Source organism: Heterodontus francisci, chromosome 30 (assembly GCF_036365525.1).
Source record: "Heterodontus francisci isolate sHetFra1 chromosome 30, sHetFra1.hap1, whole genome shotgun sequence".
Classification (NCBI taxonomy): Eukaryota; Metazoa; Chordata; class Chondrichthyes; order Heterodontiformes; family Heterodontidae; genus Heterodontus; species Heterodontus francisci.
In genome coordinates, this window is record NC_090400.1 from 60,279,056 (window position 1) to 60,294,892 (window position 15,837).

The 15,837-nt window shown below is 42.1% G+C and overlaps 1 protein-coding gene across 3 annotated transcripts in view; it reads left to right on the top strand.

The window, feature by feature from the left end:
- Nucleotides 1–15,837, top strand: part of aldocb (aldolase C, fructose-bisphosphate, b) — a 36,372-nt gene that overhangs the window by 11,691 nt on the left and 8,844 nt on the right. For all 3 annotated transcript variants that reach the window (XM_068010814.1, XM_068010815.1, XM_068010816.1), the window contains exons 2-6: nucleotides 3,190–3,326; nucleotides 5,218–5,429; nucleotides 7,295–7,349; nucleotides 10,908–11,068; nucleotides 11,748–11,831. In XM_068010814.1, the coding sequence (XP_067866915.1) occupies nucleotides 3,215–3,326; nucleotides 5,218–5,429; nucleotides 7,295–7,349; nucleotides 10,908–11,068; nucleotides 11,748–11,831 (624 nt within the window). In that variant the 5' untranslated portion in view covers nucleotides 3,190–3,214. The remainder of the gene's footprint in view (nucleotides 1–3,189; nucleotides 3,327–5,217; nucleotides 5,430–7,294; nucleotides 7,350–10,907; nucleotides 11,069–11,747; nucleotides 11,832–15,837) is intronic.

Consider the following 15,837-nt stretch of genomic DNA (forward strand, 5'->3'; position numbering starts at 1 on the left):
ACATAAAAGACGCGATATATAAATGCAAGTTATTGCAAGTAGAATGGAAAGCATGAAAAATAACAAAAATGAAGCAGTTCCAGTGGTTTGAGTCTGGAAGAATAAAAGGTTGAGATGATTCTTTATGGTTGACTGTACAGTGGTAGCAGATTATTGATCCATGAAGGACATCACAGCTCAGCCTGATACTGTTGTTGTTTGACATTCGTATGCATACAATTTCCAATGAACAGCAATCAGTGTAAAATGTAAAAATGTATCTGGCATGACAATGAAATGGAAGGGTTGTGAGGCAACTCATGATTGTATAGAAGGTAACGGACTGCCTTTGCACTGTTTGTATTTTTTGACTTGGTGCTGTTTGAAACTGTTTGGTAAAGTATTTTTTACAGATTTCTATGAATAAAGTATATTTTGGAAAAAAAAAAATGAACAGCAATCAGGAGCACAGGAACAGCAGTCAGCCACTTGAGCCAGTTCTGTCATTTAATTAGATCATTGCTGATCTTTACCTCAATTCTATTTACCCACCTTGATCCATAGCTATTAATACCTTTACTTAATAAAAAATCTGTCTCTGCTTTGAAAATTTTCAGTTGACCCCAGCATCCAGTCATTTTGGAGAATGTGTTTCAGATTTCCATTAGCGCGTGTGGGGGTGTGGGTGTGTGTGTGGAATAGTCTAGCTCTACTGTTACGATTCTGCCCTCCCCATCAGAGGAAATCGTTTCTCTGTATTTACTCTATCAAATTCGTTATCATTTTAAACACCTTCATTAGATCACTGCTCAATGATCTAAACTAGAGAATATAATCCAAGTTTATGGAACCTGTCCTCCATAATTTAATTATATCAAAGGCAGTGGTTTATAAGGTTGCCAGAAAAAGTGGTAAGCCTGAGGATTGGGAACAATTTAGAATCTTGCAAAGGAGGACCAAGAAAGGGAAAAGAGAATATGAATATAAGCTAGTGAGAAACAAAGACAGACTGTAAAGCTTCTTTAGGTACGTGAAAAGGAAAAGGTGAGCAAGGACAAATGTGGGTCCGTTACAGGTGGAGATAGGAGAATTTATAATGGAGAATAGAGAAATGGCAGGGAAACTAAACAATCACTTTTGTGTCTGTTTTCACGGAGGAAGGTACAGTAAATTTCCCCAAAATACTAGGGAACCAAGGAACTTGTGAAAATGAGGAACTAAAAGAAATTAGTATCAATAAAGAGGTAGTACTCGAAATTAACTGGATTGAAGATTGATAAATCCCCTGGACCAGATGAGCTGCATCCCAGAGTGTTGAAGGAGGTGACAATAGAGATAGTGGCTACATTGGTGTTTATCTTTCAAAATTCTATAGATCCTGGAAAGGTTCCTGCAGACTAGAAAGTAGCAAATGTAACCCCAGGGAAATCATGTCTGACAAACCTGTTGGGAGTTTTTTGAGAATGTTACTTGTAGCATAGATAAAGGAGAACCAGCGGATGTGTTGTGTTTGGATTTTCAGAAGGCTTTTGATAAGGTCCCACACAGGAGGATAGTAAACAAAACATGGAATTGGGAGTAATATACTGGTATAGATTGAGAGTTGGTTAACAGACAGAAAACAGAGAGTGGGAATAAGGGGGTCATTCTCAGGATGGACTGCTGTTACCAGTGGGGTACCGCAAGGATCAGTGCTGAGGCCACAGCTGTTCACAGCCTATATAAATGACTTGGATGGGGAGACCAAATGTAATATTTCCAAATTTCCTGATGACACAAAACTAGGTAGGCATGTAAGTTGTGAGGAGGATGCAAGGAGGCTTCAAGGGGACTTGTACAGGCTAAGTGAATGGGCAAGAACATGGCAGATGGAATATAATGTGAATAAGTGTGAAGTTATCCACTTTGGTAGGAAAACAGAGTATTCCACAAATGGTGAGAAGATGGGAAGTGTTGATGTCCAAAGGGACTTGGGTGTCCTTGTTCATGAGTCACTAAAAGCGAGCATGCAGGTACAGCAACTAATCTGAAGGCCAACATACCATTTGCCTTCCTTGCAAGGAGTTTTGAGTACAGGAGTAAAGAAGTCTTGCAGCAATTATATAGAGCCTTGGTGAGACCACACCTGGAGTATTGTATACAATTTTGGTTGTCTCATCTAAAGAAGAATATACTTGCCATAGAGTGAGTGGGATGTCGGCATTGTCTTATGAGGAGAGATTGAGGAAACTAGGCCTGTATTCTCTAGCGGTTCGGAGAATGAGAGGTGATCTTGTTGAAACTTAAAAAAATTCTTACAGGGTGGATGTGGATAGGATGTTTCCCCTGGCTGGTGAGTCTAGAATCAGGGGACAGAGTCTCAGAATAAGGGGTAAGCCATTTAAAACTGAGATGAGGTGGAATTTCTTCTGTCAAAGGGTGGTGAATCTTTGGAATGCTCTATCCCAGAGGGATGTGGAAGCACAATCATTGAGCATGTTCAATACAGAAATTGATGGATATCTGGATACTAATGACATCTAGGGATATGGGGATAGCGCGGGAAAGTGGCATTGAGATGATCAGCCATGATCTAATTGAATGGCAGAGTAGGCTCGAAGGGCTGAATGGCCTACTGTTGTGTTCCTAAACCTCTTAGACATGGTATCATTCTGGTGAATCTGCAATACACCCCTTCCAAGGCCAAGATATCGTTCCTGAGGCCTGGTGCCCAGAACTGAACTCAGTGCTCCAGTTGGGGGTCTAACCAATGCTCCATACAACTGAAGCATCACTTCCTCTGCTCTGTATTCTAAACCCTTGAGATAAAGGCTAACATTCCATTAATCTTTCTGATTACGATTTGTCACTTTGCAAAATGGTACATGTGCCGGGAAACGCACTTGTGAATGTGTAAGCTTGGAAATCTATTTTTACTGCAGTGGGGAGAATAAATAAGCACACTGAGTCCCATCCCCTACACACCAACTGCAAATACCAGCCCAATCTACCAGCATTCCTGCTGACAGCATTACATTAGGTTTTGGTTGTCATGAGAACTTTAAATGTCTCCCAGCAGCTGCCATGAATGTGTAAGTGCCAAGTGACCTAAATTCAGTTTGTTTTTAAAGTTATCCGATGGTGAAGACAGAATGCTGGGGAGGAAGAAGCACTGTGCATTGATTTACTGATATGGGAGTGACCTGTGGTTTTAACATTCCTTTCTTACAGCTTTGGCCACACACACCATTGGAAGATGACGCACCAATTTTCTGCACTCACCCCTGCCCAGAAGAAGGAGCTGTCTGATATTGCTTTGCAGATCACCACCCCTGGCAAAGGAATTCTCGCTGCAGATGAGTCTGTGGGTTAGTGTCTGCTACCTTTTGGTTTTCTGCTTGTGAGTTATTGTTGGTGGGGGTTGTGGGTGGGGGGGGGGGGGGGGGGGGGGTATTGGTAAAGGAGGACAATACAACAGAATTAGTCTCAAGTTCCCATCTCTTTACAGGTGTACTGATGTCTGCTTTATTGCCAGCTTTAGTGAGTGTGTAAGCAGGCTTCACATTAAAAAAAAAAATTACCAGGATTGGAAAATTGTAGCTGAGGAAAGATTGGATAGGCTGGTGTCCTTTTCCTTGGAATAGAAAAGGCTGAGGGGAGATCTGATTGAGATGTACAAAATTGTGAGGGGTCTGGATAGAGTGGATGTGAAGGGCCTATTTACCTTAGCAGAGGGGTCGGTGACTAGGGGGCATAGATTTAAAGTGATTGGTAGAAGGATTAGAGGGGAGATAAGGAAAAATTCTTTCACCCAGAAAGTGATGGGGGTCTGGAACTCACTGCCTGAAAGGGTGGTAGAAGCAGAAAACCTCATCTCATTTAAAAGGTGCTTGGATGTGTACCTCAAGTGCCGTAACCTGCAGGGCTATGGACCAAATGCTGGAAAGTGCGATTAGGCTGGGTGGCTCTTTTTTTTCCTGACTGGTGCAGACGCGATGGGCCAAATGGCCTCTTTCTGTGCCTATGATTTTGCCATTGAATCCAGGCATCTGAGTAAGCAAGACTAGTAAATTAGTGGATGGAGCTATTGAGAGCAGCAAAAAGGCACCCACACCAATCTTAGAAAATAAAGACCCTGACCTCATAGTCCCTGTCTAATATCAAGGAACTTATAAGCGTGTAAAACAGGAGTGTATCTAAAGTGCTAGTCCAGGTAAACCAATGAATTCAACAATATACACCCTTTCGCCAGCACTGAACATTGAATCCAGACACCTGGGTTTAGTGTCCTTGGCTGAGCTGTCACTTGAGGTTAGCAACATATCACTGCATTGATGAACTGCAGCTTTGAATTAAAAGTTATGAAGTCTTTTTGCCTGTTTTGGGCAGTGGGCTGTCTTTAGGGAGAATCTGTGCCCTAAAGCCATTAAAACCTGTGAATATCTGTGCAATTAATGGGGATGTGCTTTTAATCAGAATACTGTTTGATACTTTGACCTGACACTGGTTTGGAGATTGACTGTGTACCTTGCTCACCTGTGTACATTCTCATGCAGTGCCCTTCTCCACCACCATGGGAATATAGAAGTGGAACCCATGGATCTGGTGATTGTCATGGGTTTCTGCTTTTCCTGAAATAAGCTAAGTTGGGAGTTTGTAATTCTAAATGTAGCTAAAGGCAATAGAGCCCTGCATGTACCATTGGCTTAAGTTTTGAAATCCAAAAACTGAACATTGAATTAATGGCAGGGGAATTGTGGTTCTGCAAAAAGACTACATTCATTTGGGGTGTGTATTTCCAGTAGATAGGATCAAATTATTATTTAGTATCTACAACTGTTCGTATCTGTATTTGCTGTTTCTCATCTTTCTCCTAAAACTGGTCCCTCATTGCTGGGCTATGGCCCCATTTCAATACCTTGTCCGTTTGTCATTTGTGAGTTGAAACGGTGAGGTTTGGCTGGCGATTCAACTATAGGAAGTATCGTAGCAAAGCTGATTTTGTCCTCACCTGATGTGCAGTTTCCAATAGAGGATATAGTTGTGGAGGGGAGTCTTTTTTTTTTGTTCTCTTTATACCAGGGTACTGAGACCAATTGGATGACACTGTTCTGGGTGAGACCAGCCAACACGGCACAGATCTGGGATGGTACCTGGATCCTAGTGTGTGTAGCCTCGTACTACACTGCACTGCATGTGTCCACTGTACCATCACACAGCCTATACATTTAATAAGTAACTTCTTGTTCCTTTTCCTAGGAAGCATGGCTAAGCGTCTGAACCAGATTGGCGTAGAGAACACGGAGGAAAACCGACGTGTCTACCGGCAGATCTTGTTGACTGCTGATGACCGGATCAAAAGCTTTATTGGAGGCGTCATCTTCTTCCACGAAACTCTGTACCAAAGCACTGATGATGGGACACCCTTTGTAAATGTGATCAAAGACAAGAACATTGTCGTGGGGATCAAGGTAAACAGTCAGGATTTGTGTTCATCTTTGAGAACTTCAAAGGACCAGACAACTAACTGGGGAGTTGCAAAAGTGAGCACTCTTTCCCCTGGAGGGAGGGGGTAGGGCAAGGGGATCTGAATTCATTATTAGTAGGTGCCGCACAAGTGATGTGTACAGATTGGATTTCAAATTGCTGCCTATGACTGATCCTAATGATTTTCAAACTGTCTCTAAAGCATGAGGTGGATTCTCTGTCTCACTAGTCAAGTAGAGACAAACTAGCATGGGTTCCACTGGGAACATCTGTGCAAGTTTTGTGAAGTATAACTTTTAATTATTCTCTTTGGTCAAGGCACATTGACCTTGATGCCCTGAGCATTCTGGCCTGCATCTGCTAAGACATCAGTTGCTCTTAAGAGTAGCACTGAAGGAAATTATGGAATCTTACAGCACATGAGGCCACTTGGCCCATCGTACCTGGTTGCCGAGTTCACCCTGGCACTTCTCCACGAGAGGACAGAAAATCAAAGGGCAAGTCATACACTGCCACACTCCCATGATGAGCAGTCCTAATTTTGTTTGGAGCAAACTGATTGATTTTTTTTTTCCCAGCGCAAACCTGCATTCACTTATGGTTCATGCATGCAGAATTTTATATTTTAATCCAACTTGTGAAGTCGCTAAAATGTAGAAAGCTACATTTGTGTTTGCCTGTTAAGCAATGTACAGTTCCCTCCTGTAGGGATACTTAAACCCAATGAATGCAGATATAGCTTGGCAGAACCAAGACTTGTGAATTCCCAAGTGTTCACAGGGTTACTGCTGGACTAGAAGTAGCTCAAAAGGTATATTTTAGCAGCAGAACACTAGTAAGCTTTGCTATTTGTCCAAGTGTTTGTAGGTACTCTGTGCCAAATAATTCAAATTTGTGTTTTTTGCTTTCTCTTTCCCCACTCCTGTTTCTATGTGCATGTCTCTCTTGTGACAGGTAAGTAGTTAGTTGCCAGATCCTATCTCTCCCTGCAACCATCTGACCTAATATCTCCTTAGGTGGCTCGTGTCATTTTATTTTATAATTCTCCTGTTAAGTGCCTTGGGGCGTTTTATTACGCTAAAGATGGTAGATAAGTTGTTAATTATACAATATTTTTATGGGTGCATATTACAAAAGCTTACAGCAATTTGTAAAGCTGAGAAGTTGAATTGATTGGTGAACAGGGAACAAATCATATATGAGATTGTGTTGCTGGGATAAGCGAGTCAGATTTAGTAGTGTTAACAGTGAAAGCCGGCTCGCGGATCCAATCTCCCTGAATCCAAACTAAAATGGGCAATGTGTAAATGATGTACATGTATACTTGCCCAAGAAACTTGAATCTGTTCTGCCATTCTATAAGATCATGCCTGATCTGTATCTCGACTCACAATCTTGCCTTTGCTCCATATACCTCGATACCCATGCCCAACAAAAATCAATCTAGGATTCGGGTTCCTGAGCTGCAGTCTTTATTGCAGTCTGAGGTCGAGGGTGATCCCTTCTGTGGAGTACTAGAATCTGTGTATTTGATAAAATACTCAGTCCTGTGTCACACAAGCAGTAATGTACCCTTCACCAGTCTAGAGGTTTGGCTAGTACATATCTTCAAATGATATGTGTAAGTCAAAAGGGAGGAATTTGTTTTTAGAGGGCTGAAATATCACCACTGAAATAGTGTACAAAGTCAGACAACACAGCAGGGTACATAACTCTTATAAATAAATCTTGCAAAACACCTTGTGTTAAAAATAGTTCAGATGTTTTGTTGAACATTTGGTACAAATTATAAATCAGTATTTTATTTGAAATCTAAGACTTCTCAGACTAACAACTATATTGTTTCCAGGTTGATAAAGGTGTTGTCCCCTTGGCTGGAACCAACGGAGAAACCACCACTCAAGGTAGACGATCTGTGTAGTGTGATCAGGATCTGTGTGGTGTAATCAGCAAAGGGTAGAAGATCTGTGGTGTGATTAGAGCGGGCAGGATCTGTAAAGTGTGTTGCAAGGGGTTGTCACCAGAGGTTCTACAATGTGGATACATTACAGGGAAGGATGGGGCTTACATATGCATATGTTAAAGCAATTACTATCCATTTGTGAATGAACTGATTGGAATTCTAGATATTGACCATTATTGTTTAATAGACTATCAGCCTTTCCCAGTCACTTGTAATCTCTGGGATTCCTAATTAAGATTAAAGTCTACTCTGTCCCACTGAAATTCTCAATTCCCACTCTTGCCTCCCAGTACCATTCCTGGGGTAAGTTCCTTTGTTTCATTAGAACCTGGCTGCACATTCCCTGAGACACTGGAGAACAGATTCTGCATTCCAGTAACTATTATCACTGAACTGTATGTCTGATAGAGGAGCTGATTGTGGCCTTGTTTCGTTCAGTGAGTTTGGTGTGGATCTAATAGGTTGCCCCCAAAATTTCTTTGTGCTCAAATAGAGCAGCCACGAGGCAGAGAAGGGTGCTGGCACCTGTGGGTCTCAGGTTCTCATCCCAACACAACACTAAGCTTGACTTGCAGCCAGCTAGAAGCAATGGCTTCCCTATTGTCTCAAGAAATGCCCCAGCCAGTGCAGCCCTTCCTTCTTTGGCCTCCTTGTCTTGGGAGACAATGGGTAAGCGCCTGGAGGTGGTCAGTGGTTTGTGAAGCAGTGTCTGGAGTGGCTATAAAGGCCAATTCTAGAGTGACAGACTCTTCCACAGGTGCTGCAGATAAATTGGTTGTCGGGGCTGTTACACAGTTGGCTCTCTCCTTGCGCTTGTCTTTTTTCCTACCAACTGCTAAGTCTCTTCGACTCGCCACTCTTAAGCCCCGCCTTTATGGCTGTCCACCAGCTCTGGCGATCACTGGCAACTGAATGTGGTGTGGCCCTTCCATAGACCAGGAAAGTCTCTGAGTTCTGCCAATTCACCCTGATTGGAAAGCAATCAGGGTGAAGCTATGCTGACCTCAGTCCCCCTGCCCTAGAAAGGCAATGTGTATTTGGATATGGGGGTGGGGGGAACGAGCAGGAATCCTTCTGCAAATCACTGCTTGTTTGAGGTATCAGATGGTTCCCACAGAGCTGTATGTAAACATGTGCCAGCACCTTCAGAGCCAGGGTGGGGGTGGAAAGAGGACCCACTCTGAACCCAGTGTTGGAATAAATACCTGATCCGTTAACTCTGCTTCTCTCTCCACAGATGCTGCCAGACCTGCTGAGTATTTCCAGCATTTCTTGTTTTTATTTCAGATTTCCAGCATCTGCAGTATTTTGCTTTTATTATATTAATGGAATAAATGGGAATGTGCTTTCATTCCTGTATCTAGTGGTATTTCTCATTGGAGGTGGCAGATGTTGCAGTTCACGTTTCTCCCAACACTTTTGCCTTGAGTTCATAGCCTCAGTGTATGGATTCAAAATGCTCTGTTGCTATGAACAGAAAGCTGTGTCCTTGTATGTGCTACTTATGGGTTAGTAATGCTTAAATTGAAAATTAACCTTTAAATAATACAAAAAGTTAATGTATTTATTAATGTGTAAATAAATATCATATTAGGCTAATACTTAAAAACTAGACAAAAGCAATACTGGGGATACTGGAAACATGAAATAAAAACAGCAATTGTTAGAAATACTCAGCAGATCAGGCAGCGTCTATGGAGAGAGCAAAATTAATGTCTCAGCTCAGTGACCTTTCATCAGACCCATTCTGATGAAAGGCCACTGACCTGAAACATTATCTCTGTTTCTCTCTCCACAGACACTGCCGATCCTGAATATTTCCAGTATTTTATGTTTTTACTAACCTAGAATCTGTCGGCGGTGGATTTTATGATCTTGCACTGACAATGCTATCATCTGAACCAAGCTGACTATTTGTTTTGTCCTTTCAGCACTTTCAGATATGATGCTTCACCCATCTGTGAATTCCAGTTCAGCCACTGATTTATCTGGCTTTACAGCCGATTAAGTACTTTTGAAGTCCAGTCACTGGTGTAATGTAGGAGTCCCACAAACAGTAATGATATAATGACCAGATAATGTGTTTGTGATGTTGGTTGTGTGATAAATGTTGCCCAGGACACCACAGAGTTCGTTTGCTCTTCAAATATTGTCAGTGCATCTTTTACATCCAATTGAGGGGCAGATGGGATCTTTATCAACATAGTTATAATGGCACAGTAGGAGACCATTCAGCCCATGTCAGTTCTTTGTCGAGCAATCCAGTCAGTCCTGTAGCCCTGTAAGTTTATTTCCCTCAAGTGTACATCCAATTTTGTTTTGAAATCATTCATCATCTCTGCTTCCACCTCCCTCGTAGGCAGGGAGTTCCAGGTCATTTCCACTCGCTGTATTTAAAAAAAAAGTTCTTCCAAAAGTGCAATGGCCACTCAGTACTGCATTGGGTATGTCAGCCTGGCTTAAATGCTCAGGACTCTGGACTGGGACTTGAACCCACAACAAGAGGTGAGAGTGCTCCAATTAAACACTCAAGTATTCCAGCTATTGAGCAATTTTGTTTCAGCTTCAATGCATTTTCTTATTTCAAGGCCCTTGTTCACTAACAAATGAAGACTGATGTTTCCATTGAAGTCTGATTTGTGCAGCCAGTTGTATTAGTTGCTGCTGGAACAGAAGAATGTGATCCTTCCAGAGGCACAGCTGGCTGAGGCCAACTTTTAATATGATTTTTCCTGTCTTGCATTACAGAATTAAAATACAGAAATCTTATAATATATAGATTTGCATTCATGTTTTTGTTCCTGTGGGTATCCGTATCTGAACTGGGCAGTGCTTAACAGCTGACAGTGTCTGTTGGTTTTATAGAATGGTTACAGTACCGAAGGAGGCCATTCAGCCCGTTGTGTCCATGCTGGCTCTCTGCAAGAGTAACTCACCTAGTCCCATTCCCTTGCATTTCCCTGTAGCCTTACAAATTTTCTTTTCAGATAATTGTTAAATTCTCTTTGAAGGCCTCCATTGAATCTGCCTTCACCACACTCAGGCAGTGCATTCCAGATCCTAACCCCTCACTGCCTAAAGTTTTTTCCCTCATGTCACTGTTGCTTCTTTTGCCAATCACCTTAAATCCGTGGCCTCTGGTTCTGGATCCTTCAGCCAATGGGAACAGTTTCTCCCTGTCTGCTCTGTCCAGATCCGTCATGATTTTGACCATCTATCAAATCTCATCTTCTCCAAGGAGCCAGCTTCTTCAATTTATCCACACAGCTGAAATTAGTCATCCCTGGAACCATTCTCTTAAATCTTTTCTGCACCCTCTCTAATGCCTTCACATCCTTCCGAAAGTACACTGCCCAAAATACTCCATTTGAGGCTGAACCAATCTTTTATACAGGTTTATTATAACTTCCTTGTTTTTGTAGTCTATGCCCCTATTAAGCCCAGGATCCCTATGCTTTAATTAACCACTTTCTCAACCTGCCCTCAACCTTCAATATAGGCCTGGATGGACTGTCCGAACGCTGTGCTCAGTACAAGAAGGATGGAGCAGACTTTGCAAAGTGGCGCTGTGTCTTGAAGATCAGTGACACAACCCCATCCTCCCTCGCTATCACTGAGAATGCCAATGTCCTGGCACGATATGCCAGCATCTGCCAGCAGGTAAAGTGGAACAAAATAGTCAGCCAATACCAATACAGCACTGCAGATGATGGTTATAGAATCAGTTTCTAGTTGCCACTAACCAGCCTTATTGGACATTTCAGTCTTTTTTCAACATGCCATAAATAATGAGGCAGAATAGCTTCCCCATAGGCTCTGTTGGTAAAGCACACAACCAATGTGGAAACAACCCTACAGATTAGGAAGACCTGTGTTCTGTCCTAAATGAGCTCATCTTGGCCAGAGTGGTTAAACATGTCCTTGAACTTCTGCATTAGGGAGTGGAAAAATCAGCAGCCTGATCACTATCCAGTGATGCTGCTGAGAAGTCTGTGATCCCTTCCATGACCGAGTAATCTGCCAAATTCCTAACTAGGCTGGCAAGTGAAGATTGATCACTTGGGCAGAGTACTGGAAGGTGTTTGTACCAAAAAAAGAATTGATGGCTTCAGGAGAGGAAGGAATAAAAGGGGCAGAGAGGGATTGGATTGCCTTGGATGTTGGAGGCACCTCTAATGTTCTAATGGAGAAACAATCCAGCAATGTTAATCAAGGTGTTGGGAGGCAAGATGGTAATGGGGAAAACACCACTAATGAGCAACTTGGAGGTTGTGATTCCTCGAGTGGTGGGGTTCTGGGTCTCTGCGTGTCTTCACCACTTTTCCTCCTTGTATTGTAGAATGGCATTGTTCCCATTGTGGAGCCGGAGATCCTTCCTGATGGTGATCATGATCTGAAGCGATGCCAGTATGTCACAGAAAAGGTTGGTTGGGAAAAAAAAAAAGACATGGATTTATATAGTGCATTCTACAGCTTCAATGTCTGAAGTGTTTTATAGCCAATGCAGTCCCTGTTATAATGTAATTAACCAAAATCAGAGTCTAAAACTTGGAGCCAGAGATTAACACTAAATGACAGCAACAGGTAAAAACAGAGGATGCATATTAAAGACAAATGAAGTGCAAAATCGATCAAAGTAAAGTGACCGAAAATAATGTAATCAAAGAATAAAACTAATGGAACAAAATAAGTGGAAGCAGACTCTCAAGGGAACCCCATCATTTTCAATGTTTACACACTGCTGAGGCAACCCAACGGTGGATATTGCTAACAAGTCCATGGGAAGGATATACAAGCATTGGATATGCTGCAGAGAAGAGAAACAGACAGATTCAAATCTAAGGTGGTTGTTGTCAGGGTAGAAATCAGTCAGGATTGTAGCAATTTTCCAGGTGAAATAAAGTGGTAAAAATTACCAATTTCACAAAGCTATGCCCTATGCCGCAGGGATGTCTGTACTTAAAGTGGATAAAGAACCAGGACCGGATGAGATGCATGCAAGGATACTGAGGGAAGTGAGGATGGAAATTGTGGGGGCACTAGCCATAATTTTTCAGTCTTCTTAGTCTCGGGTGGTGCCAGAGGAGTGGAGAATTGCAAACATTACACCCTGGTTTAAAAATGGATGTAAAGATAAGCCCAGTAACTACAAGCCAGTCAATTTAACTTAGGTGGTGGGGAAACTTCTAGAAAGAATAATTCCAGACAAAATTAAGTCACATGGACAACTGCAGATTAAATGAGGAATGCCAGCATGGATTTATGGGAAAATCAAGTTTAACTTGCTGGAGTTTTTTTGAGGAGGTGAGAGAGGGTTGATGAGGGCAATGCTGTTGATGTGGTGTACATGGACTTTCAAAAGGCGTTTGATACAGTGCCACACAACAGACTTGTGAGCAAACCTGTAGCTCATGGAATAAAAAGGACTGTAGCAACATGGATATGGAATTGGCTGAGTGACAGGAAACAGTAGTGGTTAATGGATGTTTCTCGGGCTGGAGGAAGGTGGAGTACCCTAGGGGTCAGTGTTGGGACCCTTGCTTTTCCTGATATATATAAATGATTTAGATCTTGATGTACAGGGCACAATTTCAAAGTTTGTGGATGATATGAAACTTGGAAGCATTGTGAACTGAGAAGGATAGCGTAGAACTGAAAAAGGGACGTGGATAAGTTGGTGGAATAGGTGGATAGGTGGCAGATGAAGTTCAATGCAGACAAATGTGAAGTGATTAATTTTGGTAGGAAGAATATGGAAAGACAATATAAAATTAAGGGTACAATTCTAAAGGGGGTGCAGGAGCAGAGGGACCTGGGTGTATATGTGCAAAGGTCATTGAAGGTGGCAGGACAGGTTGAGAGAGAGGTTAATAAAGCATACAGTATTCTGGGCTTTATTAATAGGGGCATAGAGTACAAGAGCAAGGAGGTTATGTTGAACACAAAACACAAGAAATAGGAGCAGGAGTAGACCATATGGCCCATCGAGCCTGCTCCGCCATTCAATACGATCATGGCTGATCTTGGGCTTCAATCCACTTTCCTACCCGCTCCCCATGTCCCTCAATTCCCTGCGAGACCAAAAATCTATCTATCCCAGCCTTGAATGTATTCAATGATGGAGAATCCACAACCGTCTGGGGTAGAAAATTCCAAAGATTCACAACGCTTTGAGTGAAATAGTACCTCCTCATCTCAGGCCTGATTGATTGTCCCCTTATCCTGAGACTGTGTCCCTGTGTTCTAGATTCCCTGACCAGTGTGAATAATCTCTCAGCTTCTACCCTATCCAGCCCTTTCAGAATCTTGTATGTCTCAATTAGATCACCTCTCATTCTCTAAACTCCAGAGAATATAGGCCCAATTTACTCAGCCTCTCATCATAGGACAATTCCCTCATCCCAGGGACCAATTTAGTAAATCTTGCTGCACTGCCTCCAGTGCAAATATATCCTTTCTTAAATGTGGAGACCAAAACTGCACACAGTATTCTAGGTGCAGTTTCACCAAAGCCCTGAACAATTTTAGTAAGATTTCTTTATTCCTGTACTCCAATCCCCTTGCAATAAAGGCTAACATGCCATTTGCCTTCCTAATAGCCATTCTGTCTGTCTCTCTGAAATGTTGTGTACCCTGGCATATTTATTTCCCAATCTTGATCTCCTTGTAACCATGTTTCTGTAATGGCAATTAGATCTAAATCATTTACCTCTTTGTGCCACTAGTTCATCTATCTTTAATAATAGTTTCCAGCATCTTCCCAACGCCTGAAGTTATGTTAACTGGCCTGTAATTACCTGTTTTCTCTCATGCTGCTTTTCGAGAAAAGCGGTGTAACATTTTCCAGCTTCCAATCTGATGGGACCATTCCTGAATCTAAGGACTTCTGGAAAATCATAGTCAGCGCATCCACTATCTCTGCAGCTATCTCTTTTAGAATCCTAGGATGTAGGCCATCTGGTCCTGGGGACTTGTCAGATTTTAGTCCTTCAAGTTTCTCCAATACTTTTTCTCGACTGATATCAATATCCTTAATTTCCTCACTCTTTTTAGCCCTTAGGTTACTGCCTATTTCTGGTATGGAACTTGTGTTTTCTACTGTGAAGACAGACATAAAATATTTGTTCAGTGCCTCTGCTGTTTCCTCATGATGATTTCTCCTGTCCCTGCCTCTAAGGGACTAACTACTACTTTAGCTACTGTCTTCCTTTTTATGGGTGGCACAGTGGTTAGCACCGCAGCCTCACAGCTCCAGCGACCCGGGTTCAGTTCTGGGTACTGCCTGTGTGGAGTTTGCAAGTTCTCCCTGTGACTGCGTGGGTTTTCTCCGGGTGCTCCAGTTTCCTCCCACAGCCAAAGACTTGCAGGTTGATAGGTAAATTGGCCATTGTAAATTGCCCCTCGTGTAGGTAGGTGGTAGGAGAATGGTGGGAATATAGGATTAATGTAGGATGAGTATAAATGGGTGGTTGTTGGTCGTCACAGACTCGGTGGGCCGAAGGGCCTGTTTCAGTGCTGTATCTCTCTGACTCTATGTGCTTATAAAAGCTCTTACAATCTGGTTCTTATATTGCTGGCTAGTTGACTCTCATTATGTTTTTTCCGTTTTTAATCAACTTTTTGGTGGCCCTTTGCTGGTTTCTAAAAAAATCTCCCAATCCTCAGACCTTCTACAATTTTTTGCAACACTGTAAGCCTCTTTTAGTCCAATACGCTCCTTAACTTCCTGAGCGAGCCACCGATGGGTCTTTCTTGACAAATTTTTATTTTTGAACGGAGTGTACTTTTGTTGAACCCTTTGAATTGTTTCTTTAAATGTTTCCCACTGTTCATTTACTGCCACACTTTCCTGTCTATTTACCCAATTCACCTTAGCCAGTTCTCCCCTCATGCCTTCGTAATTGGCTTTAAGATTCATGTTTGTGATTGAAATGTCACTTTCAAACTTAACATGAAATTCAATGGTATGATCACTATTTCCAAGTAGATCTTTTTCTATGTCATTGCTTATTAACCCTGCTTCATTACACAATACGAGATCTAAGATAGCTTTGTCCCTAGTTGGTTCTACAATGTATTGCTCTAAGAAACTGTCACAAAAACATTCTACAAATTCTTCTTCTAGACCACTGTTGCCAATCTGATTGTCCCAGTCTATATGCAGATTAAATTGCCCCACAATTAATTACTTTTTTTACATGCTCCAATAATTTCCTGTTTAATGTTCTGTCCAATATTATAACTACTGTTAGGGGGCCTGTAAATTACTCCCACCAGTGTTTTCTGCTCCTGCTATTCCTAATTTCCACCCAAACTGATTCTACTTCATGATCTTCTGAGGCCAGATCCCTTCTTATTAATGTCCTAATGCCATCCTTTACTATCAGGGCTAGTCCCTCCTCCTTTGCCATTCTATCTGTCTGAAATAT